The sequence below is a fragment of the Trachurus trachurus genome (genome assembly GCF_905171665.1).
Source record: "Trachurus trachurus genome assembly, chromosome: 1".
Lineage (NCBI taxonomy): Eukaryota > Metazoa > Chordata > Actinopteri > Carangiformes > Carangidae > Trachurus > Trachurus trachurus.
Genome location: NC_139891.1, coordinates 31,244,243 through 31,271,757, shown reverse-complemented (window position 1 = coordinate 31,271,757; position 27,515 = coordinate 31,244,243). Strand labels below are relative to the sequence as shown.

The 27,515-nt window shown below is 41.7% G+C and overlaps 1 protein-coding gene across 1 annotated transcript in view; it reads right to left on the bottom strand.

The window, feature by feature from the left end:
• Positions 1-27,515, bottom strand: part of LOC310987786 (voltage-dependent T-type calcium channel subunit alpha-1I-like) — a gene marked incomplete at its 3' end in the record, with an annotated part of 212,719 nt that overhangs the window by 116,284 nt on the left and 68,920 nt on the right. Inside the window, 3 exon segments of the mRNA XM_083974215.1 lie at positions 3,101-3,437; positions 15,802-15,894; positions 17,752-18,094. Of these exon segments, the coding sequence (XP_083830341.1) occupies positions 3,101-3,437; positions 15,802-15,894; positions 17,752-18,094 (773 nt within the window).

Genomic DNA, 27,515 nt, shown 5'->3' with positions numbered 1-27,515 from the left:
TTAAAGTACCCACAACACTGATGTCTACTAAGGGCTGGGAGAAGTTTCAGAGTCCTCCGTGGCTTCTCTGAGTTACAGGGGGTCTCGGCGTAGCAGTGCATGTTCGTCCAAATTGGACGAACCGGGAAGAGGAGCTTCCGCTACAAACAAGCTTGAAATATAGACTTATTTAATTTTTTTCGGGACAATTTTGCATTTCGGGGCTTCAATACAAGACGGACATTACATACGAGCAGCATGGAGGTATTTGGATGTTTTTTGGTGTCTTTATGTTACGAAGACAATTCTGCCGTGCAAAGGCAAAAGACCGTAACTCAATTTTTGGCGAAAATGAGTTATTGTCATTTTTGGGACAATAAGCATCAGTTTTATCATGTGAACAAATATTATGGGTCAATTTTGTTGTTTTTTGGAAAAAATAAGATGTTGTCTTTGCCGTAATTTCTAAAAGTCAAGGGAAAACCAAGGCAGAAGCGCGTAACATCAGTTAAGGTACTCTGCCTTTGTTTTGCGGCACTAATGGAACGTTCCGATCATGGTTCCGATGAGTTACGGCGGAGTTACGGGAGTCTGCCTTTGTTTTTCAAAGCACCAAAATGAAGTTATTTACCGCGCTTGTAGTTACGGTATGCCTGTGTATTATGGAATTGAAGGACGTCTCACACACCTTCAGTAAGGATGCCGGGGCCGGTAGCCTTGTTAGCTAGCTAGCTAGCTAGGCTATTTGACAAACAAAACACAACTGCTCCTATATGATCCGCAAATTATAAGTGAATAAGCAACAGCTGGCTTGCCAGCTGCAAGAGATCGTAAATCAAAGTCTGAATACTGAATAGTTTTCTCGTGCCACACAGGCTAGTTAGCCTCCTGCCTGCCTAATGCTGACAGACCACTGACAGAAAATAAACAATGCGACTCGCGAGTGGGTTGGGGACGTGCACACACACCTACACTCACGCACACGCACGCACACACACACACACACACACACACACACACACACACACGCACACACACGCACACACACACACACACACACACACACACACACACACACACACACACACACACACACACACACACACACACACACACACACACACAACTCAGCAGCGAGCTGGAATTTAGATTGCAGCCTACCTTGTCTTAAAACCTGGTCAAAATCCATGGCATACAAATATCCACTGAGAAGACATGATTGTTGACAATCCATTTTTTAAATCCACCACGAGTTTTCAGCATTAGCCCAAAACAATCTGTTGTTTACAGATACTTGCTTCATACTTTACATGTCATCTGTCTCTGAACTCTGTCTTATTACAACAATTAGTGTGGCTTAGTAACGAAGATGTTGCCCTCTAGCTTTTGGAAGTAATAACAACTCCTATCTGATGTCTTGAAATGTCAAGAAAAATAAAAACAGTCATGTCGATGTCATAGGCTGTGTTGGCCAGAAAAAAAAATATCAGTGGGTGTGGCCATTGTTTGGCATGGAAAACATTATTTATTTTTATTAGGCCTATATAATTATTGTAATTATGAATTATAAACTGGTATAAAATCTATGAATCTACAAGTTGCACCTGCATTTAATGTCACAAAAATAATGAACATGGGGTACAAATTGTTTCATATGAGTTTGGATTAACTCATTCACCCATCCATTCATTCATTCATTCATCATCTGTGGCTATTTATTTCCCATTTTATTCAGGAAAATGTATTAGTATTTTATTCATCAATTCTAGAAAACTTAAACAGTGTCATCAAACATACTGACAAAACAAAAGTATATTCTGTTATTAAAATAGAAGTTAAGGTCTTTTGCCTTTGCATGATCCACTATTGTTCTTTGGATAATGCAAAGGCAGAATACAGTAACTTCCGAATAAGGGTCAAAGGTCAAGTTTAAGATAAATTTTTTTTGGTGGATAAATAACTTCATTTATTAATAGTAAAATGCCAAATTTTCAGTGTTCTACCTACAACTAATTTGGCAGGACACCAAAATAACTTTAAAGTCATTTTTCTCAGTTTTACACTCTGGTGAGTTAAGGTCTTTTGCCTTTGTAGGGCAGAATTGGTATCCATTGGCAACCGTTATATGGACATGCACTGCTACGTCGAGACCCCCTGTAACTCAGAGAAGCCACGAACAACTCTGAAACTTCTCCCAGCCCTTAGTCGACATGAGGGTGAGTAGAGTAAAATTTCAATTTTGGGTGAACTATCCCTTTAACAGTTCTAGTTTGTGATAAAGACTATAGACCACTATGATACCACAGTATTCAAAATAGGCTAAGATAATAAATAAATGTTTATAATAAAAAAAAAAAAACATTGCTCCACTCTCAAAAAACCAAAACAACAATCTTCTTTTCTTTTTTATGTACCGGTTCATCTTTGTTTTTTAATAAAATGAATAAATTCACACACTTTCACAATGTTTTTTAGGACTCAAACTCTTGGACAGCTAATTCAGAAAAAATACCTTCAAAATTTAAGACTTTATAAAGTTGTGAAAATACTTTTTAATACTTTTTAAAGGGACAACGAGGGGTTTTGGAAAGTGAACAGTTCTCATACTACATTTACCATGAGCCTCCGCGCGCACGGAGAAATTCTTGGACCGGCGCAAGACGGACGTCTTGCCAAGAATGTTTTCATTCATCAACAATGAAAGTCGGAGGTTCAAAGACGATCACATACCGTCGTAGTTCAGACCATAAACGGCGATTCGGCAGCGTTATTCTCATGACCCGCCGGGCAGCGTCCGTGAAACCGAAAGTAAGGAAACACTGGTCGGCTTGCCCAGTGTTTCCACCACTAATTAAAATAACAAAATAACGATAGAGACAAAACTATATATTTATCGAAAATGGAGCCATTAACAAGTGTGGGTAGCGGAGATTCATCCACATTAATATGAGACTTTTTTATAACCAAATAGAAACTCCTCGTTGTCTCTTTAAGGGTCTTAATTTTCCCAAAATTGATTTATCACCTTTTAATACTTTTCAAGACCCGCGGATACCCTAGTCAGTGCACAAACCACATGACTCAACACAACTCTCAGTCGTTATGGTTACAGTTTACATACCGTGCCTCGCTGCTTTCCTGTGGCGCCTGCCTCGCCCGTTGGCCCTCCTCTCCCTCCCCTCCCCGCCGCCCCGGCCTCGGCCGACCCCCCGGAAGCCGCGGGGTTTCCCCCGCAGGGTGTTGAAGAGGGCGACGGTCTGCCTGCGGGCGCGGCGCAGGATGTGGCAGACCAGCTGGAACAGCGCCTCGTAGCAGTCGCCGGGCTCGCTGGCCAGCGTGGAGGAGGAGGAGCACCGCGCCCGCTGCTCCTGCATCAGCTGGTGCTCCCTCTGCTTGGTCTCCGAGAACTGGGTGGCGATGACGACCAGGCACAGGTTGATCATGAAGAAGGAGCCCACCTGAGGGGAAAACAGAAGGAATCAAGGCTGAGGTTGCATCATTCAGATCCGACTCTGGTCAGTCCTGGTTCTGTGGGTCAGACGTCTTTTACTTGACCAAGACAAAGAGTTTCAAAAGCCTGTATTTGATCCGTACACTAAATTGTACGGAGGACCTATTATGCTCATTCCAGGGGCTTTTAACCTTCGTCTTGTGTCAGCTTTCTGCTACCATCTCTTGTGTTAGGGTTGGTTTTGACCCTACACTTTTTCTTCTCTTGGTTACATTGTTAGGCTTCCTTATCCATGAAAATGTTGGTTTTAATATTTTTTGGTGTGGGGCCCTCAGCCTTTTTTGTCAGTAACCCATTCACTTCAAATGAACCTTCCTCTTGTCAGCTTTCTGCTGCCATCTCTTGTGTTAGGGTCGGTTTTGAGTCTTAAATGAGCTGTAAAACACAATCAAAACTAATTTATCATCCCATTTACGTTGTTAGGCTTCCTTATCCATGAAAAGGGTTGATTTTGAACTTGTGATTTCAGTTTTAACTCTCATTATTGTTGTTATCATTATAACCGGGTCTTTTGTGAAAAAAAAAAGTTTTAATTTGTTTCAGTGTAGGTCCCTGACAAAGTGGAAAGGTCTTGATGCAATAAACAAATGTGTGTGGCACTTTTATGCATAAAAAACCTAAAAATGGGTCAGTGGCGACTCTAACACAAGAGGATGGTTAATATGATATTGGATCCCTGGCTCTTTCCTGCTTGGAAACAAACAAACAAACATTCGGATTCAGCCCAGCTCCTCCCTCCCACCCACCCACCCAAGTCTGCTGAGATTGGTCATGGTATCTTGCTACATAGTGACACGCCCCCTCTCACATTACCACTGGGCACTGAGGCCAGAGCCAGGCGAGTTGCCATATATGGACTTCCGCCGAAGTTGTGACGTTACAGAAAGAGACTTTAGAAAAAACTCTCCAAACTCGAGTGTTTGCAGCAGCTCAGAGCTACTGAAACTGCCTCTAAAGCAAGTATCCAACATTTACAACATATTCATTCATAAGACGGAAAAACTAGAAAAGCATAATACAGTAGGTCCTCTTTAAATATAGTTATCTGCAACACTTGTAGAAATTGGCATGAAATAGTCCTCGAGTTATAATCTTGTGTGATGTGGGTCAGTGCCAGTGAATCTCAATGACTGAAGGAGTCAGTGAGTGAGTTGGCTGGAGGCCAGTTCACTGTCGCATCTTAACACAAACATCAAAACTGCATATTTCTCTCAGATTTAGAAAACAAATCTCATTGATTTTGTCTATAATCGATACAACCTGATACAACTTTAACACATCTTGTAGCAAAGACAGCAGATATTTTGGATCGCCCTCGTTCTAAGGTACAAGTCACGGTCATATCACCACAGATAATGTTAGGAGGAGCTCCTCTGGATGAATCTTCAGTTCAATCTGGGTCCTGTGATATAAAAGTCAAAGCTGGAGGAGTCTGAGTGCCAAGTTGAGACTTCAGAGAAACATCCAGTCACACAGATTAAACCCTCTGTTTCCTTAACGGTGGACTGAAGCTCACATCACTTTACTTTCATTTAGTTTGAACGTGGCCTCTGTGACTGGGATCTGTTCAAAACAACTACTATCAAACAGCTGCACTTCACACTGACTTCATCTCCATGGGAACAATAGCTAAGGGTCATGGGTATTATAGTGTTTAGTCATTTGCCAGACCAGACTAATAGAACAACATAACATCTTTTTCTACTGATTGGCTGACGCCGACCTGTTGTTACTAGAGCTCCAGAGAGAGGAGATGGAAAACTACACTGAGAAGCTTTCTGTATCTTAAAACCACTAATAAAAACACAGGAAACGTGTAAAATATTGGACATTTAAAAGGAAAATAAAACTACGGTGTGAACACCATCTTGTAGGAGGAAGGAAAGATGAGAAGCCTCCAAAAATGTCTTTGATGATATTTGAAGGAGATGGTTTATGTGACTCTTATGTTAATCTGTGTCTTTGTTACTCTACCAGGCTCTTTATACTGTACATACAGTATTACGGTCTAAATCCTAAATCCTGCAGCAGCAGACACTCAACATAATCTAAATGCTTTGCGAAAGATTTGGAAATGACTATATGAGTCAGTGAAACCTGGTCCTGAACTTGACTGTCCTTGATTAATAATGAAACAGGTACTGTAAAGAGTCTTGTTAGTCTTGAGTATGTGAGAACAATAGTTAAAGGGGACATAGTATGGAAATATCACTTTTTGAAGGCTCTTTTCCGACCCCTAAAATGTGAGAATTGACAAAAAATCTGTAATTTTCAGGCTCCGAACGCTCGAAACGTTACGTCTTGTCTTAATAAATGGACTGCATATTGGAGCCCTGTGGTGTGCGAGCTGTTCTATTCTCTTTTCAGGCTCCTGAGGTTGAAATCCACGTGGTTTTATGAGCTGTTCCCTCGTTGTCTCCCATTGATGTAACTAGTTTTCAAATTTGCATAACCCCACCCCTATCTGGTACCAGTAGAAGGGGGCGGGGCAAGCAGTGGTTCATTTGCATTTAAAGGGACAGACACTGAAACCAGCCGTTCTGAACAGGGCTGTTTTGAACGGATGAAAAGAGCTGTGATGTTTGATCCTTGGGGTATTTTGACCAAAGAATGTCACAGACACGGCTTTAAGACATCTGGGAACTATTTTAATTTGTGTAAAAGAGGCATAATATGTCACCTTTAAAGTCAGAGAGTTCAGACGAGGAGATACAAAGGGTTAGTTTATTAAAATCTTACCCAAAGTTTTAGTGTTTGATCAAGAACAACTGATCAAATATTCTGATTAAATAACTTTGACTACAGCTATTTGTTAAACTTTTATTCCAGATTATTTTTTCAGAGGTGAGTCAGAAAACTGTGCTGCGTTACACTGTGTGTGTGTGTGTGTGTGTGTGTGTGTGTGTGTGTGTGTGTGTGTGTGTGTGTGTGTGTGTGTGTGTTTGATGTGTTAAGATCATCCTCACTCCTTCACTTGTGCTCTGAAGCGGCGCTGGAAGGACAGAGAGGGAAAAAAAGAGAGAAGAGAAAAGGGCAAGGTCACCCAGAGAAACAGAGCTGATGTGCAGAAAGAGGAGGAGAGGGGGAAGAGAGGAGGAGGAGAAGGAGGAGGAGGGGGAGGGGGAGGAGGAGGAGGGTGGGGGTGAAGTGTAACGCTCTCTGAGCTGTGATCAATAGTGATTGTGAAACCTTCTAACCCCCTCCCTGCTCTCCATCTGCACCCTGGTGACTGTGAAAGAGCAGGATAAAGTGTGTATGTAAGGGAATGCATGCATGTGTGTGTGTGTGTGTGTGTGTGTGTGTGTGTGTGTGTGTGTGTGTGTGTATTGGCTGTGTGTGTGAAGCTGCTCCTCATTGATCCAGAGCAGAGATTTGTGGTCAGACCGGCTGGATTTCATGCCGCCTCTCTGGACTGAAGGGGAGGCGGTTGGTCCCAGCACCGGAGCAGCACCCGGGCCGATCCCATCAAATATTTATACTCACTCTCTGCTGGAGCCACTAGAATACAATTAGATTAGTGTGTGTGTGTGTGTGTGTGTCTGTATTTGTGTGGTTTTAGTGACAAAATGACTGAGAGGCTGAGCAGGAGAAAGGAAGACGAGTCCTTAGAATTAACTTCACTCCCAGGATGCAACGCTCCACACAGTTTTACTTTAAACAAGGAACCAAGCACCTGCATGGTAAAAGTAGTAGATAGTGATGTAAAAGGTGCTGCATACAGTGAGTTGATAGAGATCGAATAATTAATGCTAAAAAGCAAAGTCTTGGTAAGGTATTGGATAGTCATTCATCAAAAGGACAGAAACACGACTCCAGCCTTATGAGGAGATACTGAGTCATGCCAGATCTGTCACTTCCTTCTTTCCGTCAAGGCCTGGGCTGCCAATTCACAATATTTTTCTGTTTGTTTTCATTAAAACTTTTTATCTTATTTTTTAAATGCAGTTTTAGCTTTTGTTTTATCCTCTCTCGCATTGAAACACTGTGTGGTGGATGTTTGAAACTCAATTTCATTATGTGACGCATTAAAGAAGAACTATGCAAGATTTGTACCATAACTAAACAGCTTCTCAGTAATGTTGATGTTTAAATGACTTGTTACAGGGAGAATGGAGACTTTCTGTCTTCCACCTCTTGTCTCTGTGAGAAACATGGACTGCTTTACTGCACTACGACACAAACAAGCCCAGTAATCTGTAATCTTTTGTTGATATCGTATTATCCACCTTAGACATCGCTACATAAAATTAGTTTGGTTTCTGTAACCTTATAATTATTCTTTTATATATACATAAGGGTCTTGGCTTTAGAGAGTGTGGCCATCTTGCACCACCATGTTTGTACGGCAGCCTGAACAGAAAACCCAGCCAGCCAGAGAGCACGTTTCACGTTCATAATTAAACCAATGAAGAGGAAGGTGGAAGGAAAGAAGAAGGAGGAGGAAAATTGTGATACGTTTTTGAGTTATAAACCGGAAAGTTTGCAAATGGAGTATACGTTTTTTTGTCCTCGGAGGCCACCGTCACTTTACCGAAGGGAGGGGGGTGTAATCTAGAATCTGAAAGCTAGATGCCCCGTTTTGCTCCGCCCCCATTTTACACACTGGACCTTTAAATAATAGGTAATCGACATAAGATAAATCTGTTCAAAGCTCCAACATGAGACATGGAAGCTACTGTAACAGTGCACCAATAGAAACTTAACCTGTGCATCATCAGTAGGTGAATGCGTCCAACCTGACTCCAGCTGAGCTGTGAAACTGAAACTCACTGGTTCAAGACCAGAACAAAGCTTGAACAACTAATGTTGCATTAATAAAGTTGTGTTTCTGGATCTGGATCTGGATAAATTCATCTGGATAAATTCATCTCTGTGGTCTATGAATCATCTATTGGCTCAAACAGAATGATCTCTGTGAAGCTATAAACAGGAAGACAGCCAGATGTGGTGCAACAAAGATGGCCGACCAGTTCAAACGCTCCTCAAACAGCAGTGTGCCTGTGAGACAGCGGCAGTTTGATTAGTTATTATTCACCAGATGATGACGGATAATTAACAAACATCTTCTCTGTGTTGTTATTGGTTTGTTTGTTTTTTCTTTTAGCTTCTGCAGCGAGGAGCAGAATGACTGAGGACAGGGTTAATGAATGTCACCGAGGTGGTGAAAAGCCTTTACAACCCTCCAGCTCTGCACAACCACAACAGTTTAGGCTGGACTGTTAATCACTGTAGTTTTTATTAGTGTCACTGTGACGCCTGTGTGGTAATTCATCCATTAATCACAATTAAACTCACCGATTGTCGTATTAATGCGACTAGAAGGAGCTGGAACCTTAAAAAATGAACTCATCTTTTGTGACACTAATCTGTTTTGTTTCTGCAACGAGTGAAATAAAAGTTTTTTTTTTTCCTTCTCCTAAACAGTTCCATATTCACAGTAATTAACTTCCCTCCGCACCAAAGAAACGACTGTAATTGATTCGATAAGGGATTTGAAAGGATTCAGATTTGATCAAATGCTGTTGAACCCCGTCCCTATTAGGGTTGTTTAGAAACGGAGTTAAGCTCCAGTGAAGTTCTGGAGATTATAAAAAGCAGCAAATGTAATTTCATCTACATTTAAACATTTTTTTTTTACTTTGACATTAAGCCAGTTAAGCTAAAGATGAACAATTTAGCACAATGAGAAAAATCCCCCCCCCCGTAGTGCAGGGAAACTGATTAGAAAGTGCACTTTGCTTATTATAAACTCATCAAACTTCCTGTTATGTGTGTGGTTGTTGCCTGATCCTGCATCAGCCGCCGTTTGCCACCGCCGCCGCCTCCTGCAGATTACAACAGGTGTGGCATTAATAATCAGATGGATCTGTATCCAGGGATAAGCGAGGGGTAAAAAGGCGGGGGCGGGGCTTAACCGGTGTCAAACGACGGGGCTTACCCGCGTATTTACGCATGTTAAACCTTAATTCCAGGTGGCGGAGCGGTGTTTTCCAGGCAAAGCCCTTTAATTCCAGCGAGTCTCTTTGTCTAAACTGCTCTACATGATGGTAATCAGCAGCACGCAGCAGCTTCGACTCTCTCCATCTTGATCTCACTTTTCTCATCTGTCCCTCCATCTGTCACTCCATCTCTCTCTCATCAATGTTTTCATCTCGCTCCCTCCTTGCGCTCTCTCACTCTCTCTCCTGTTGCAATTCAATTTAACACACTTAATCTGCATGAATGTTACGTGAGTGAAATACTCAAGGTGCCTCAATGCAACTTGAACCTCTCTCTCTCCTCCTCTCTATGTCTGTCTCACTTTCCCTCTCTCCATAAATAGATGGATAGATAAACAGATAGAGTGAGAACTTTATAAATCTCAAAGGGAAACAGCAGAGCTGCAGTCACTTCATATGAATCACAGAAACAATGAGGAAAGAAAGAAACAGTGTAATTAAAGATGAAATTATGCAATAACTAAATAGACTAAAATGATAAATGAAGAAATAAAACAAGCAGAGTTAAAATAATTAATGGAAAAAAAAGAGATGAATGAGAGACTGATAGCTGTACTGTCTGCTAATACGATATACCACAGTAAACTGTACTTTAGTGCCAGTCATTGATCAGACAGAACACAGTATACTGTGTGTTCTCTCTCTAACTCTTCCTCATCTACACATTCAATTATTATACAGGTGTACACATCATGATGTCACAGTGAGGGTGACCTTTAAACCTTTGGATGTAAGAAGCTGTAAATTTCACCATTTGATCCTATTGGATATTTGTGATATATTATTGCGCCATAGGTGCATGAACTTGTGAGCTTTGACCCCGATGAGTTCATCCTTGAGTCCAAGTTAAAGGATAATTTCCGTTTTTTACAACCTGGACCTTATTTCTAGCATAAAATACAATCATTTTACTCACCCAGAAACTTTGGTGTCATTTGGAGTTGTTTTGACGAAATTAGCCCCAGTGGAGCGGCGCGTATATCCGTATAATGCGAGAACACGGGGCACGCAATGCAGCCTCTAAATATCACATTATCCGCCGCAAAACTCGTTCATTTCGCCAATATTTTGTTATGATACACTAGTGATATTCCCCTCCGAGCCCGTGGTGGCATGTTATCAACATGCTGCGCCTGTAGGTTGACTACTAACCTCCGACCTGGATGATGTCATCTCCGACCGCTGCCCGGCTCATTCTGATAATAATCATCCTGCTTCGGCATTCAGGTCAATTTTTAGCTCAACTAGCCGGAGCTTTAGTGAGTCCAGGCTGAGGAGAGGAAGCCTGTGGAAGCTGAACTTCATCCAGCTGCTCATTTTGTTCTGACAAGTCAGAAACACGCAGAAACGAACCATAGCATCAGCCGTAGCAAGTTAGCCGCGCTGGGCAGCGGTCGGAGATGACATCATCCAGGTCGGAGGTTAGTAGTCAACCTACAGGCGCAGCATGTTGATAACATGCCACCACGGGCTCGGAGGGGAACAGCACTAGTGTATCATAACAAAATATTGGCGAAATGAACAAGTTTTGCAGCGGATAATGTGTTATTTAGAGGCTGCATTGCGTGCCCCGTGTTCTCGCATTATACGGATATACGCGCCGCTCCACTGGGGCTAATTTCGTCAAAACAACTCCAAATGACACCAAAGTTTCTGGGTGAGTAAAATGATCTTATTTTATGCTAGAAATAAGGTCCAGGTTGTAAAAAACGGAAATTATCCTTTAATGTCAAATTCATTCAAGGTGTAACTGATTGTGTTCAGATGGATGGGGGATTGGGACAGATGGATTTATGGATGGATGGATGGATGGATGGATGGATGGATGGATGGATGGATGGATGGATTGATAGATGACCCAGACACAGAGAGCTGTTGTTGTGGAGGAGTAACTCTTCATTCTGAGAGTCTCCTCTGATGGCAGATGGCTGGAAACACTTTTGTGTCACAGCAGAGCTGCTTGTGAAATCTCTCTCTCTCTCTCCCTCTGTCTCTCTGTCTCTGCTGTTTGATCAACAGGTCACAGAGTGGATCTTCAACACCTCCTCCAGAGTTTCAGAGAGGTTTCCTGCTGCTGCCTCTGGTGCTGCTGCCCCGGCAGACTGCAGCAGAGACGCCGAGGTCTCTCTGTCCGTCAGCGATCCATCATCTATCTACTGCAGCCATTCTGTCAGCACGACTGTGTTCAGCGTCTCTCAGTGTTACAGACAACGTAATTGACCTATGGCTAAGCCACGCCCCCAAACACGATGAGCCAATCACAGTGCGCATAGCTAGCCCATACACTCGGACATTCTCTGCTTCCACGTCCATTGAAATGCATTGCAGTTAGTCAGTTTTCATCGTTTTATATGTTTTTTCTTGACATTTTAAGTTTAAAATGGTCAAACGGTGTGCATGGGGTACTTGTAAACTCGTCGTCCCTGTAAATGAGGGAAACCTCAGTGACCAACGAGTTAAAATAAAGGTTTAATAACATGCAGCTCAGACACTAGGTATCCCGAGAGGCTGGGCTACGGGGTGTATTTTTTTTAACCCTTTCCCAAGCCACATCTCAACCGAGAGAAGTGTCTGCTCTGGATAAAGTTATGCAGTAGACCACAACACCAACTAAACGTGGATAAACTTAACAAGGATGTCTACATCTGTTCTAAGTTAAGTCAACAACGTATTTGAGGCAACATATTGAGAGAGATGTTTGGATGTTAGCCAGCATCACAACTTACTTAATGTTGTTAGCTTAATGCTAACGTATAATGCGAAACTCCATAGACAGGCTAACAGAAGTTAGCCCGTCGCTATCGGCGTTTCGCGGCAAACGGCAGCCATAGCAGTAAAGTTAAGTTAAGTTTTGGTGACTTCGAGATGATATTTAATCTTTCTGTCTCCAAAAACCATCAATTGCCTCCTGTGAAATGTCTCCTACTGTGACAGCTGCCATAGCGCCGGTCACTGAATGTTGACTGTTTGTCCGAGTGAGTGGAGGGGGCGGGGCTTAGCCATAGGTCAATTAACACATGAACATTAAAGCTCAAACCATTTTCCTCCACTGTGTTTGTGAGACGAGCCTCAAGACGTGTTGTAACATCATCAACAAGAGCTCCGACGGGAAAAGGGAAAACAACAGCAAGAAAATCCTGTTGTGATACCTAATCTACAGAATGTTTATATTATGGTCAATAAGACATTTATCTAGAGATTACTGTAAACAGTGGAGGTTTGCTTCATCTTTCAGATCGTGCTTTAGGCGTTTCCACTTCAGGAGACCATTTCCAGTGAAGTTGATTTTGATCCTGATTCTTCTACAGATGTGACAGATGTGGCTAATAGTCCCAGAAACTAAAAACTCCTTATGTCCTCAAACTACACATGTGGAACACCAGCTGTAGTGATGGAGTAAGTTCTTAAATTGTTTCAGATTTTCACTTGTTTTGAAACAAACTCTTGTCAGACATGTCTGTACTTTTATGGTTGTGCTAACATAATATGCTAATGCTAACATATAACAGTGCCACATACTGTATACATATTAGCATGCTGACATCCTAAATATTTGATGTAAATATCAGTATAATGACATGCTAGCATGCTAAAGTATCAAGTCCAACACTGTAAACATCCAGAATAGTAGATGAATCAAATACACTGTAAAACTGACCTTCAACTTTACTTCTGCTGGGTCCTGACTCATGCATCACATCCTTCAGAGGAAACAGGCTATGTGAAATGAATCTTGGGATATGCTGAGCCATGAAAACTCCACTAGTCGTGGCCTTTGTGGTTCAGGAGAAAAAGAAGTACTCATTTCTTGGCCACAACTGAAGGAGCCTTTGAAGTGGGACGGCCTTGTCACAACCTCTGAAGGATGCGGGCGCCCTGAACTTGGGACTTCACATTGTGTCTCTTTATAAGCACCCCTTGATTCCCTCTTACACTGCGTTTTTATATTGCAAGCTTCCGTTCAGGTTGGCATAAAAACATGGCGGCACAAGATTGCAAAACTCTCTAAAGCAAGACTCTTTCTATATGTATATATAAGAAGAATTATAAGGCTACAAAAACCAAACAGATTTTATTGTATAGTGATTATACACGTATACAAATATATTTATAGCGAGTATATTCAGATTTTGACAATAAACCTTGCCAATTATTACACACTGGACCTTTAATGCATCCGTTTCTACACCACCAACACGTGGTCGCTTCCATTTCATGCCGACACACTGGTCCATCATCACCACCTTCTGTCCTTTTTCTTCTCTCTCTTTCCTTTATCGATCCACTCATCCGTCCATCCATCCATCTATCCATCCATCAACCCGTCCCCACATCTCTCCTCCACCACTTCTTCCCCTCTTACGTTATCGCCCTCTGCCTTAAGCTCGCCGCCGTCTTTCTCCCTGCGCTCCACACTTCACACCGCTTCTCCATTCCTGTCTGACCTCTTTCCGTCTATTTTCTCTCCCATTTCATCATCTCTTTTTTTTTCCACATTTCTTACTTTCATCCAGCTCTTACTCCTGTCCTCAGCTATTTCCTTCCTTTCCAACCCCCCCCTCCCCCTCTCCCACTATCTAACAGCAGCCATTATATCGTAAACTATCTGTAGTGAGACGATTTTAGGGGCTTGATGTAGGAGATAATGTCCCACAGCAAATCTGGCAAAGAGCATGGGAATGTGTCCTTTACTGTGTGTAAATACATCTGTATGCGTGTGTGTATTTCTGCGTGACAGAGAATAATGAGTAGCGTGACAGATAAATGAATGATGCTCAGGATGCTGCTCAGCTCAGCGAGGAAGAGGAGATCAAATGAAGGAGGGAGAGGAGGGGGGGGGGAGGAAGAAGAGGAGCCAGGAGGTGGCGGAGATAAAAGGGAAGAGGGAGGGAGGGAGAAAAAAAAGGAGGTTAAGGGGGAGAAGTGACACAGAAATACAAAGAGAGAGGGAGAGACGGAGGGAAGTGTGAGCAGAAACAAGGATTGACGGATGCCAGGTAAAGGATGACAAAAGGTAGAGGTGACAGGGAGCAGTGATTGACAGATTTAAGGAGGCAGTAATAGAGGGAGAGTGATGTTAGAGGAAATTATGTAAGAGGTGGAGGATGGAGGGAGAGGGGAGGTGAGGAGAGGAGAGGAAGGAGGAGAGGAATGGAAGAAGAAGGAGAGAAGACGAGGAGAGGAGAGGAGAGGAAATGAGAGGAGAGGAGAGGAAAGGAAGGAGGAGAGCAGAGCAGAGGAAGAAGGAGGAGATGAATGGAAGAAGAAGGAGAGATAGGAGAGGAGAGGAGAAGAGAAAAGCAAAGGAAAGGAGAGGAGAGGAAAGGAAAGGAAAGGAGAGGAAAGGAAAGGAAAGGAAAGGAAAGGAAAGGAAAGGAAAGGAAAGGAAAGGAAATGAGAGGAGAAAAAAGGAAGGAAGAGAGCAGAGGAAGAAGGAGGAGAGGAAAGGAAGGGAAAGGAAAGGAGGATAGAGGAGAGGAGAGCAGAAGAGAAAGGGAAAGGAGAGGAGAGGAGGAGAGAAAATGAAAGGAAAGGAGAGGAGAGGAGAAGAGAAAATGAAAGGAAAGGAGAGGAGAGGAGAAGAGAAAATGAAAGGAAAGGAAATGAAAGGAGAGGAGGAGAGAAGAGGAGAGGAGAGGAGAGGAGAGGAGAGGAGAGGAGAGGAGAGGAGAGGAGAGGCAGAGCTTATGTCTGCATCTGAAGGCAGGCAATTAAAAGTGTAATAAAAAGACAAGAGAGCCCCTGGGTTAGAGAAGTAACTGGGACTGGCAGTCACGCTGCATTATGATAGCACACACACACACACACACACACACACACACACACACACACACTACAGAAGAAATAATATACTGAGGAGAACACGCATCAACGCTCATACACAGAAATGTACAGCACAGAGAGAGAGAGAGAGAGAGAGAGAGAGAGAGAGAGAGAGGATGAAATTAAAAAGTGTTTTATCAGAACAAAAGGAGGAGGGGGTTCCTCAGGGATTTCAGCTGTTCACTATGACACTGACAGCCTTTTGTGTGTATGTGTGGGTGAGTAAGAGAGTGTGTAAGAGGAGGAGCAACAGCGTTTCCTTGCCGTCATCTGAAGCTTGGCAACAAAAACAGGAAATGTAAAAAAAAAAAAAAAAAAAAAAGTTGTTCAACTGCAGAAAACTACAGCTTCACATGTGTGTTAGTGAGTGTCAGTGGTAAATGAACTAATGTCAATAAGTCGCATTAAGGATCGTTATTCTTTTATGTGACTTTGTGAGACATTCATCATCATCCTCCTGACAAACAAGTGTTGGTGAGCGTGACTTACAATAATCAGTAGGATGAAGTAGATGAAGTTGTAGAAGGAATGTGCATCCATCACGTAGTACATGATCTCCACCCATCCCTCCAGAGTGATCACCTACAGCCAGGACAAGAGGTGAGAGAGGAAACACAACCGTTACTTCTCAGCTTCACGGTTGAAACTGTGGATTTGGCAGAAACAGGCTTTGTGCTAAGCTTAATAATTAAACTGAACTAAGCTAAACTAAGATAATTAAAGCTGCTACAGTTTGCAGTGTTGAATTCAACAGACAAACAAAGCAGCAGGAGAAAGTTTGTGACAAATTTCCAAAAATGTTGAACTAATCATTTACAATAACATACTGAACAGTACTAAGTTTATGTGCAACTCAAACTTATGAATAGGCTACTAATTTTCAGTAACAAGTAATCAAAAAAGTTACTCTTTCTCCCGTTATAACACCATTACTACCGCTACTGACAATAAAATGCTCCATTACTCGCCATCACTTGACTCAAGAAGTCCTGTCCCAGAATGATACACCTGTTAAAGTGTTTGTTATATATACACACTTTTTTTTGTCCGTCAACTAGTTGAAAAAAAAAAAAAAAGTTTATCTGGAGCTAACCAACTCATTCATGAATACTGGGTGAGTTGGTTTGCTCCAGATAAACAGGAGGTTAGGGTTATGTCTAGGGGGGCAAGCCCAAGTAATTTGAGATATTTGAGCATTTTATAAAAAAGTACGGCAGTAGTTACTTTTCCTGGTAATTAGTTACAGTTACAAACTCTGTTACATTTTGGGGGAAGTGACAAGTAACTATAACTAATTACTTTTTAAAAGTAACGTGCCTAAAGTGTCCAAAGCTTCAAAAACGCCGGAAGTCACTAATTTTCAATGAGAGCCTGGCGACCTGAGCGTCCAAAGCGTCACCAGATGAGAAGTTGAGTCTCGGTTAACTTTATGGTAATTAGCTATGACGTGGTTCGGTGGCAACCAGTCAGAATAGAGGTGTCCTTTAAATGACCAGTGCGATTGAACTTTGACATGAAGAGCGACCAAAACGGCTAAAAATATTTTGCCTCTTTAGAAGCTTTTGGTGTGAACGCAGTAACACTGTTTAATGGACAAACTGAGTTGGTTTCTTTTTATCCGCGAGGTTTTGCTCATGTTTTCCACATGCAAACTGTAAACCACCAATTAAAAAAGAGATACATTATAAAACATGTTGTGTATGTGATCTGAGCTGCTTCCTTGTTTTGTTTCACTGGTTTCTGTTCTTAATGATACAGTAACTTGGAAATAGTGACTTTTGAACCACTATTGGACATGAGGATGTGTATGTGCCCTTCTAATGTGCTGATTATTGCTATAGCTCATTGATCGCCAGCTCGAGCCCACCCTCCATTGTACATTTATTTTTTCATTGTTTATATTCTCAAATATTTTGGTTGAATGTACAAAACTTTCTTGATAGAAAAACTGGTCATCCAATACATCTACATGAAAAGGACATTTTTCTTTATTTTGATGATAACCAATTGGATAACGATTTAATTTTTTTTGTACAACTTGTTTTATTTTTAGGAAAATTTCACATTCACAAAAGAAAATGGACTGACAATAAACCAAAGTTTGCAGTTTTTTTGAAAGAGATTTTTCAGTATGGCACCGACACCAAAGGACTTGAAACACAAAAAGCATTTAAAACCAATTTTATTTTGGATAAATAGGCTACCTATTTATTTAATATGATCTTCTTTAATTCAATGTTTTTTTGTTTTGTTTTTGGTTTGTTTGTTTTTTATATACATATATATAGATATTTTATTTTTTTATATATACATGGTAAACATTATCTCTTTGTATATTTATATATATTTTTTATTTTATTTTTCCCCTGGCACAACAGTATTGTTCTGTACATAAATGTTAATAAAGTTAAAAAAAAAATAAAAAAAGCTCGAGCCCACCTGGAAGATGACGATCCAAGCGTAGGCGATGTTGTCAAAGTTGATGGCTCCTTTGTGCGGGTTGCTGTGGCCGGTGTGGCACCTGGTGTAGTAGCGGTTCCAGTTGACGCACAGCCCCGCCACGCTGACGCTCCCGTTGGTCAGCGGCTCGGGGCTGAGGCCCAGCGACTGGCGGTACAGGGCGTCGTCTTTGTCCAGGCAGCACGTCCTGCCTCCCTCGCGGCGGGCGGGGACGTCGGCGCAGGACATGATGCCGTTGTCGACGGGCAGGGAGCAGATGAAGGGCCGCTCGTCGTCCTCGTCCGGCATGTAGTACGGGCGGGGCAGACTGATGCCTGTGGTGCTGGAGGAGTGAAGGGAGCAGACGGTGATGTCAGTGCTGCAGCAGAAACTATAGAAACATTAGTAAAACTGCAGGTAGGCTCCGAAAGCCGTAACACTTTATTTGACGCCTATCTCTATAATGCATTATAACCATACTTATAATGAGTTATAATGCAGTTATAGCACTGTATAACTATAGAGAGTATAGGCTCATTTCCATTGCAGGAACTTGGGGGTCATTTTACGGGGCCGGCCCCGTTGGTGCGTGTTTCCACTGCAGGAACCTCCCCCACAGGGCCGTTTACAGGAACTTTTACGGGGGCCAACGGAGTACCTACTCCAGGGTAGGTACTCCGTTCAGCCCTGAAAAGCTCCTGGGTGGGGCTCGAGGTTAACCCGGCGCTGATTGGCTAAAGCTAGAGCAGCTCTGACGCCACCAGAAAGCACCAAAACAACCGGCATTTTTAAAAGGGGGAGCAGAAGGGGAGCATTAGCCTAGCAGACACCGCTGTAAACAACAAGAAAACAGCAAGAAGATGTACGACAAATGGACCGACGATGAGGTGCAGACATTGATGCAGTCTACAGCACCGAGGAGATTCAGAGGGGGTTTGAGTCATCGCGGTGAAATGAAAATATCAGCGCACCTCGACACACTGGGGATCCATCACGCCGCAAAACAATGCCGTGAAAAGTTAAAAAATAAAATAAAAATAAAAACTCAAGCAGGATTACAATCAACCGCCATGCGCACAAACACACAAACCAGAAACGCGGCTACCGCCTCATACTTCCATCCTTCTCCGTTGTTGTTATGATTTTTGTGCATGTGCTTGTGACCCGCCTGGGTGACGTCACGGTCGAAACCGTCGCACAGCGATTAAGCGGCGATGGAAACTCATGACGTCACCGCGGGGTCCTACTCTGCAGTGGAGACACGGCCACTGAGAGGGCCGAGTGAGAGGACGGTTCCTGTAGAAGTTCCTACCCCCTCCCTTTACCAGGAACTCCTGCAGTGGAAACACGGCTTATGAGTTATAGCACTGTATAACTATAGTTATAAAGACTCATAAATTATCATAATGCTTTATAACAATAATCATAACACACTATAAAGCATTTTATTAGGACTTATAAGGTCAGGTAATATAATATGTTATAATTGTTAGTAACTTGCTGACAATGCCCACATCGATAATGCATTATAAATATAGTTATAATGTGTTATAATTGGCTTATACACGTGTGTAACTATCATTATAAACACTCATAACAGTTTCATAAGGCTTTATAACAATAAACATAACGCATTATAGAGCTTTATAACTATTATAATACTTGACCTTATAAGCCATTATAAAATGCTCTATGATGTGTTATGATTAATGTTATAAAACATTATGATCATTTATGAGTGTAATTAACTACAGTGCTATAACTGCATTACAACTCATTATAAGTATGGTTATAATGCATTATAGAGATAGGCGTCAAATAAAGTGTTACCCCAAAGGTAGTGATATTTCAAACACCGACACATGTAGAAGTTGTGTGATGTAGGGAGGAAACAAAAAAACAAAAAACTGAGGCTGTGCTTAAAATATGACTGTGCTTGATGAGTACTGAGCAAATGTGCCACAACAGGAGTTGGTAGAAGAACACAGCTGACACATTTACAGCAATCCAGAGACATGAAAGAGCTTCTGCTGATGCCAGAATCAAAAGATATCTCCTCTCCTCTCCACGGTCTCACCCACATGTTTCCACAAACACATACAGGTGCCGCATGTACAGAGACAGGCTTAGACAAATACACGTGTATGTGTGTGTGAGAGAGAGAGTGTGTGTGTCCATGCCAGTTTTGTTATGGGAATTGTAAACAGACTAAAAGCCACTTGTCCTTCATGGCTGTTTCCAACATGTGTGTGCTGCGAGACTGGAACTGAAAACATAAAATGATCACAAACAGGGAGACGAGAAGATGAAAGGATGGAGTGAGGGGAAAAAAGACAGAGAGGCAGAGAGAAAAGGGGGGTGATTGTGATGTTTCTAAAGGTTCAAATTGAAAGAAAATTACAGCACCGGCAGAGAAGAAATGGAGACTGACAGTCACCTGTGTCTGATGCTTTACTGTAGTTTCTGTGTGTCGACCCCATTATTGGCTGAATGCGGGAAAAAACAATGTCTGAGAGAGAGACTGAATCACTGTTTTCATCCATTTATTATGAAGACTGATTATTTTTTTATCTTCTTTGTTTTTTGCGGCTGGTCTGACCTTTCTTCTTTTCTCCGCTCACAAACAACTGACTTGCAAATGCCGACTGTCAAACAAACTATAGAGGCGGAGAAAAGCTTGTGAAAACAATTTAAGTGTCAAATGTTAGTTTAGCTAGCTGTGATATTCTCTGGATCACAAATACAAAGCACTCGTGAGTTTATTTCCTCTGCTTTGCTGTTGCTACATATTGTACATGTAGCATTAGAAGCTGTTTACTCACCAAGAGGATATAGGTTAATAGCTAGCTACGTCCTCTGAGCAGAGCTAACGCTAGACGCTACAGTGACTCGGTATCGGAAAGTGACGAGACAGTTTGGCCGAACTGAGATGAGCTGGTAAATTTGCAATTTCAGTAGAAGAAATGAAGGTTGATTTTGTTCTTTGCAAGTGAAGGAATGAAGTTTTTGATGCTGAACTCTCAAAATGTCTTCCAGTCTGGTAGGTAACTAATGCTAATGCTAATTTAGTGAAAAGTTAAGGTCACCAAAAAAAAAGGAAAACTCAATAAGTTTAATGGAAAAGTTGGTTGATTGTCAACTTTTCTGCAGCAGTGAAAGTAAATGAAGCCTTGAAAACCCCCACCTCTCTGTTGCTACTGTACATTAGAATGTGTTTACTCACCAAGAGTCCTGCCAAGAGTATAATACAGTAGCTAGCTACGTCATCTGAGCAGTGCTAACGCTAGACGCTACAGTGACTCGGTATCGGAAAGTGACGAGACAGTTTGGCCGAACTGAGATGAGCTGGTCAATTTGCAACTTCAGTAGAAGAGATGGTTGATTTTGTTCTTTGCACGTGAAGGAATGAAGTTTTTTATGCTAAACTCTCAAAATGTCTTCCAGTCTGGTAGGTAAACTAATGCTAATGCTAATTTTGTGAAAAGTTAAGGTCACCAAAAAAAAAGAAAAAGAAGAAAAATCATACAAGTTTAATAGAAAAGTTGGTTGATTGACAACTTTTCTGCAGCATTGAAAGTAAATGAAGTCTTGAAACCCCCCCACACCTCTCTGTACACAGGCAGTATTGGAACAAACTGTGCTTCTGCATCCTCTGCTGCATTATTCAGACCATACTACTACTGCAGGAAGGAGGACTGTACACTTCACATCACTGACTGGAGATGGAAAAGGCAAGTAACCAGTAAGCGGCTGGTGAAGGATAATGACCGAAGCTTTAAAAGAAGAAGAACTAGGCAGAACCAGCTTCACATGATGGAGGAGCAGGGCGGTGTCCAGACTGAACCACTGTGAAATTAACTGGACACAAGGAGAAAGAGAAGAGAGCTAAACATCTGTTCTAACTTCTCTAACAATGTTTGGACCAACTTTCTAAAAAAAACCAACATGATTTCCATTTAGAAAGTCACCAATGTGTTTAGGTTACATCAAATCAACGGGTTTAGTTTTGCTTTAATTGAAGAAAGTGGAAAAAAATAGCTGTTTTCAAACTTTTAAACGGTGGTGTACAGGCAAGATGTTGAAGAGCAACTTTTAAACGAGAAGGTGGAGCAGCATGAAGCAAAGCATTTGATCAGACTGTCTTCATCAGTGTTATTCTATGGTGGTGTTTCGAGGCTTTTACTGAGACACAGATGAAGGAAAAGGCCAAAAAGGGCTTACAACTAACAGTAAGTTTTGGGCTTTTTTTAATTTGGGTCTCATCAGACACAGTATTAGAGGCGGCGGTGCACTGAGGATCATGTTGTGGGATTCAGACGGGGAGAAATGAGAAAATAATCTGCTGAGCTGTAAAAGTGTGACAGCGACGCTGACGGTAAATGAACACAACAGTTCCCACAAAAGCACCACGATGCTTTGTTAAATGAGTTTCAGTGGAAGCTCCTAGTTACATTTTTTTCTTTTTTTGCATCAAAAGATATTGGAGGTAAAAAATAAAATGATACATGAGAAATAGAGGGAAGCAGAAGAGGAGGTATGTTACTGTAGGGAAAAAAATGGAGGCCAGGAATGAAGACAAAAATGGAAAGAAGGCGGGAATAAATAAAGTGAGAAATAAGAAGCAAATGGATGATTAAAGACAAAAAAAAGCTGAGTGAATAAAGAAAAATGTCATAAAGAAAGAAATAAGGGAAGAAAGGAGGTAATGAGGAAAAAGATAGCAGAAGGTAGACTAAAAAACGGACGGCAGGAATAAAGAGAAAAAACACACAACAAACAGAATAGAAGAGAAATAAGGAAGATAAAAGGACGGAAACTAAACCTGAATCAATAATTGAAAAGGGAAAAGAAAGAGAAACAAAGATTAAAGAGTAAAGGTGTTTGTCTCGCAATTACAAAAAGAGCAAAGAGGCTAAAGAGAAAGAAAGAGCAGCAGAGATCTGTGTGATTGCTCTTTAATCTGAGAGAGAACTGCTATTTAAAGGGCAGAGCAGAGAGAGAGAGAGAGAGAGAGGAAGAGGTCCACATGAATACAGAGGTTGGTTAGCAATTACATGTGACCTGGTATTTGAGAGGGATCCATGGGAGCAGCTCTGTGACGACTATACCTTGTCTCCCAGTCACTGTGTCTTTGTCACGCTCTCTCTTTATCTCCTTTGTTGACTCTCTCTCTTTGTATTGTGCTGCACTGAATGAATACAGCCTGTTATTGAGCCCACTGACCTGAGGAGAACTGCTGCTTTTTTATTTTTTTTTCCATGTCCATTACGTTTACAATAAAGCGCTGGATGTTTTTTGACTTTGGTCTCTATTTCCTCATCTTTTTTTTTCCACACATATGAATCAATTCTGGCCAAACTCTCCTCAGTTGCGTCATGGCAGAACAGTATTGGCTCATAAGGCCGAAAAAAATACCAAACCCAGAAAATCATCTTCACATGAACATAAACAAGCTGAGGAAGTTGTTTCATAAAGCTACAGTTATCAATGTTTTTAAGTTTAAAGTTCCAATATGACCCGTATAAGATCACATGTAGATGTATTTTCTAATAATAAAGCAGCTCTAGATTTTATATTAATACGGTGGAAGTATCAAAGCTTCAGTCCTCAGAGGGATAAACACAGACGTTATTCAGAAACTGAGCCTTAAAAATGAGTTGTTAGGACTTCCTGTAACTTTGTGATGTCACAACAGAGCAGTAAATGCCCCAAACTATGCATAGCTTAGCAGGGTTTGGTTTCTCTGAGTTTATACCTGAAAACTGATATATTTCCAATCAGATGAAGGAGATTGAGATGTTTAAATATATCTACAACTTAAAAAATAAAATAAAATGAAAAAAATGCAATATGAAGCTATAGTCACAAGACATGCATCACAATAAATGCAGCTTTAAGTGAACATTTAGTGATAAAACAAACGCAACATTTTGTTTAACCCCTCTCTCCCCTTGTTGAAAACATTCAACAGGTGTGAACTCCCCACACAACTCCATCTACAACACTTTCATTTCTAATCAATATTTACACTTAACTTTTTTGTCCTGACCATGATATCTGTGTGTTTTTGCTGAAGTCTGGTTAATTGTGCACAAAACAAGATCTATTATGATATCTTTCTAATAGTTTCTCTTCTCTTCATTCCTGAAGGGGCAATTGAGTCACAGCCATGCTGCTCTTGTTCTTCCCAGGCAAAGTTGGCTTCCTGTGCCAAACACAAGGCCAGAGAAAACAGTAGAAATCCTTCTGGTTTTATTCAAAAACCTTTTGACAGATACAGTCTGTATTGATTTGTGTTGTACCACCAATAAAAAAACATGTGTTTTGGTGCAATATATTTACTTGAACAACAGCAAATTCTGTGTGAGTGTATCTATCGCTTCCTTTGTGGGATCCAAATACTATGAGATCCTCTTGTATCACACTCAGTCTCAAGTGGCTGAGTGTTTGGTTTATATAACCACAGCAAATAAAAACAGAGAATAACGTCTTACTGCTGCCACTCTGGTGGCAAATGATCAACAAACCCATGCAGCTCCTTCCTGGAAAGGATTCATGTATCCTTCACATTTGACAGCACATAAACTAACACACAAATATAAGATTCTGCCTACTCACGATCCTGGCAGCTAATGATACTTGTTAAAAGGATAGTTCAACGTTTTGGCTAATTGGTCCATTGCCATAATCCCTATAGTTTTAGGAGTAGGTTTGTTACCTTTAATTGTTGGTGCAAGCTATTTTTAGAACGGCGGAGCAGAGCCGTGAGCTGCTCAGAGCTACACTACAGAGGCTAATGGGATTTCTTGGTAGATAGCGTGGTGAATGTGCAGGTCACAACTTGTCCACCAGAGTGTTTTAGAGCTGTTGGATTGTGTATTTGATGAGTTTGATGAGGGCAACCAAGAAATCCCATTAGCCTCCGTAGCGTAGCTCTGAGCAGCTCATGGCTCTGCTCCGCCGTTCTAAGGATAGCTTGCACAGACAATTAAAGGTAACAAACCTACTCCGAAAACTATTAGGGATATAATCTAAATATATATAATCTAAAATGTAACAAATAATATAGTCAGACACCTGTCTGTTTATCTCTATCTGTGCTCCTGTTGAGCCCACCTGCTCAGAGCTCTCATTTCAAAGACCACGGCTCAGCACAGTGATGCTTTCTATCGACCTTTCCTTGTTGGCTTTCCGCGCAGCATTTTGTGTGTGTGTCAGCAAGAATGAACCTGCATTACAGTGTATATATGTGTGTGTGTGTGTGTGTGTGTGTGTGTGTGTGTGTGTGTGTGTGTGTGTGTGTGTGTGTGTGTGTGTGTGTGTGTGTGTGTGTGTGTGTGTGTGTCCCCGCATGAATGAACTCGTGTTCCCGGATAATGATTTCCTGTTGATCACCAGTGGCTTGAGCCGTTTGTATTTTTATCTCGTTGCTAACCAGAGGCCTGGGCGAAGCGGCAAAGTAAAGCATCAGAATAAACACGACCACTATCCCTCCCGCCCACGTGTTGCACTCTTTTCTCCCCGCCGCCGCCGCCGCCGCTGTTGCACGCCTCGTCCACAAATCCCTCCAACATCCAGAGACGGGCAGAAACCAAAGCCCGGGTCGTTATCGGATTGGACATCGGGGGCAAATAAAGAGCAGTAAGATCAGCCTCTGTGTCTCTGCAATACCGAGGCCATTATGTTTGTGTCATTTCACACCTGAGGAGCCGTTGGACTCCTGACAGCAGCGGTTTTTTCAGTCAAACATGTGTGTGTGTGTGTGTGTGTGTTTATACATCTGAAACGCTCTGATTTACAACCGCCACACACGGTTTGCATCATCCGTGTGGAATCAAAGAAAAAAGAGAATCAGCTTGTTTCACCATTTTTCCGTCACTATGGACAAACATGACTGACGTTAACTCAGGTGAGACTGGACATCCCGTGATTGCAGCTCGTCTCTGAATTGGTTACCATGCCGACGGACCAGCATACCCCCTCAACTACACACTACACCTCCCTCCCTAAAGGCTCTGCAGTCTCATCAGATCATTATTTTCTCTCTGGGCTTATATGCAGCCATCAAGCCCACTCCTCCGTGCAGCCAAACCGGCCTAATCAAACGCTTGGCTGTGGATCCGCTCTCCCCAGGCGCTCTCACCGCAGACTGAATCCCAGTTATTGTCTGAGCTCCGTGTTTTCACAGTGGTATTAGCTGTCCTCTTAATCATAGAGATATTTGGGAACAAACAACACCTGTTTAGCTTCCAGTGACTAATTCAAACTGGCCTTTTTTCTCCCCCCACTTTCCTTTTCCTTGTCGCCAGGAGGGGACAGTTATCGACATCTCATGCATATCTGGTGACATCATTGACACTCAAACAGAGGTGGCGGCAAAATCTTCCAGATGTTGAATGAGGTGTGAAAACCAAACAGTGTGAAATTATCCAATGAGGTCGTGACACTGATTTTGTAGAAATAAACTAATATGTTAATGTGTATTTGGAGGGAGATTCCCAGGAAAGAGCTAATTATCTGTAAACACCTCCAAGTGATTAATTCCAATCAAGAGCGAGGCTAGTGTAGTGTATCCTACAGAACCGCAGGGTCAGCTGAACATTCAAACACGGTCCAATTCATCATCATATGGGGGATAGGATTTCCATTAAAGTGCTGTCTTCAAGGGCATTCCGCTGAAAATTAATATTTCTACAGGATCAGACTCCATCTTACCAGTAATTTGTACCAAATTATATCTTGTTCCCCCAGGGAATTACTGCAAATCACAGACCGATACAATAAAGTTTTATTCCCAAACAAGATCATAAGACAAGGACTCCTCCTTCCTTCTGGCCGTAGCTTATATTATTGCATTTCAGAGAAAATATGTAAATGCTATTTCCCAAAGCAATTTGAACTGTACTTATTATCTATAGATTCATGAATTGGTTTTGATTGTCTAAACAACATATGCATTAAGCATGATCACAAACATATTTCTACAAAAAAAAAAAAAAATGCATTTTTGTATAATGAAAGATAGATATTTTTTCCTGTTGAGGTCCTGTCTAGCTCAACAAATCTGGGACTTTGAGGAATGACCAAATCCTCCAGACTGAAAAGTGCAAAGAACTGCAGTCCCTCCAATGGCCACTAGAAGGTTTGGCTCTAAAAATGAGTCAATCCCCATAAACTTCCATTTTAAAGGGATACTTCACCCAAAATCAATAATTCACCAATTTTCATGCCAACGAAGGGTTTGGAGAACTTTGGGAGTTATCAAAACACTTTTGGAGTTCCAGGGGGGGTCCGGCTGGCAACGGATTTTCATATAATGGCGGTGGATAGAGAATCGTCCACAATACACACTATGAAACATCCAGATACCTCCATACTGCTCGTCTGTACTGACCCAAGTGTCCTGAAGCCGCCACATGAAAAAGTTGTTTGGAAAAAAATAATTTCATCTCTGTTTTTAGCCTTGTTGTAGCAGTGGCTCTTACACTTCTCTTACAGACTTACATTTTTGCATCACTGAGGGTGTGGCCTCTTCAAGTGAGTGTATGACTAGTACAAACCCACATAAACCAAAGTTTGGGTCAATAAAACTGCTTGTTATTGGATTAGGTGGGAGATATGGGCGGAGCATCTCACTCTGAGCTTCATCACGGAGGTTACGCCCATCTTTATCTACAGCCTGGTGTTCACATTGCTCAAAAAAAGACTCACAGGACAAGACATGTTGGTGTTTTTTCTTTTTCTTTTTGTCAAACTATTGCAAA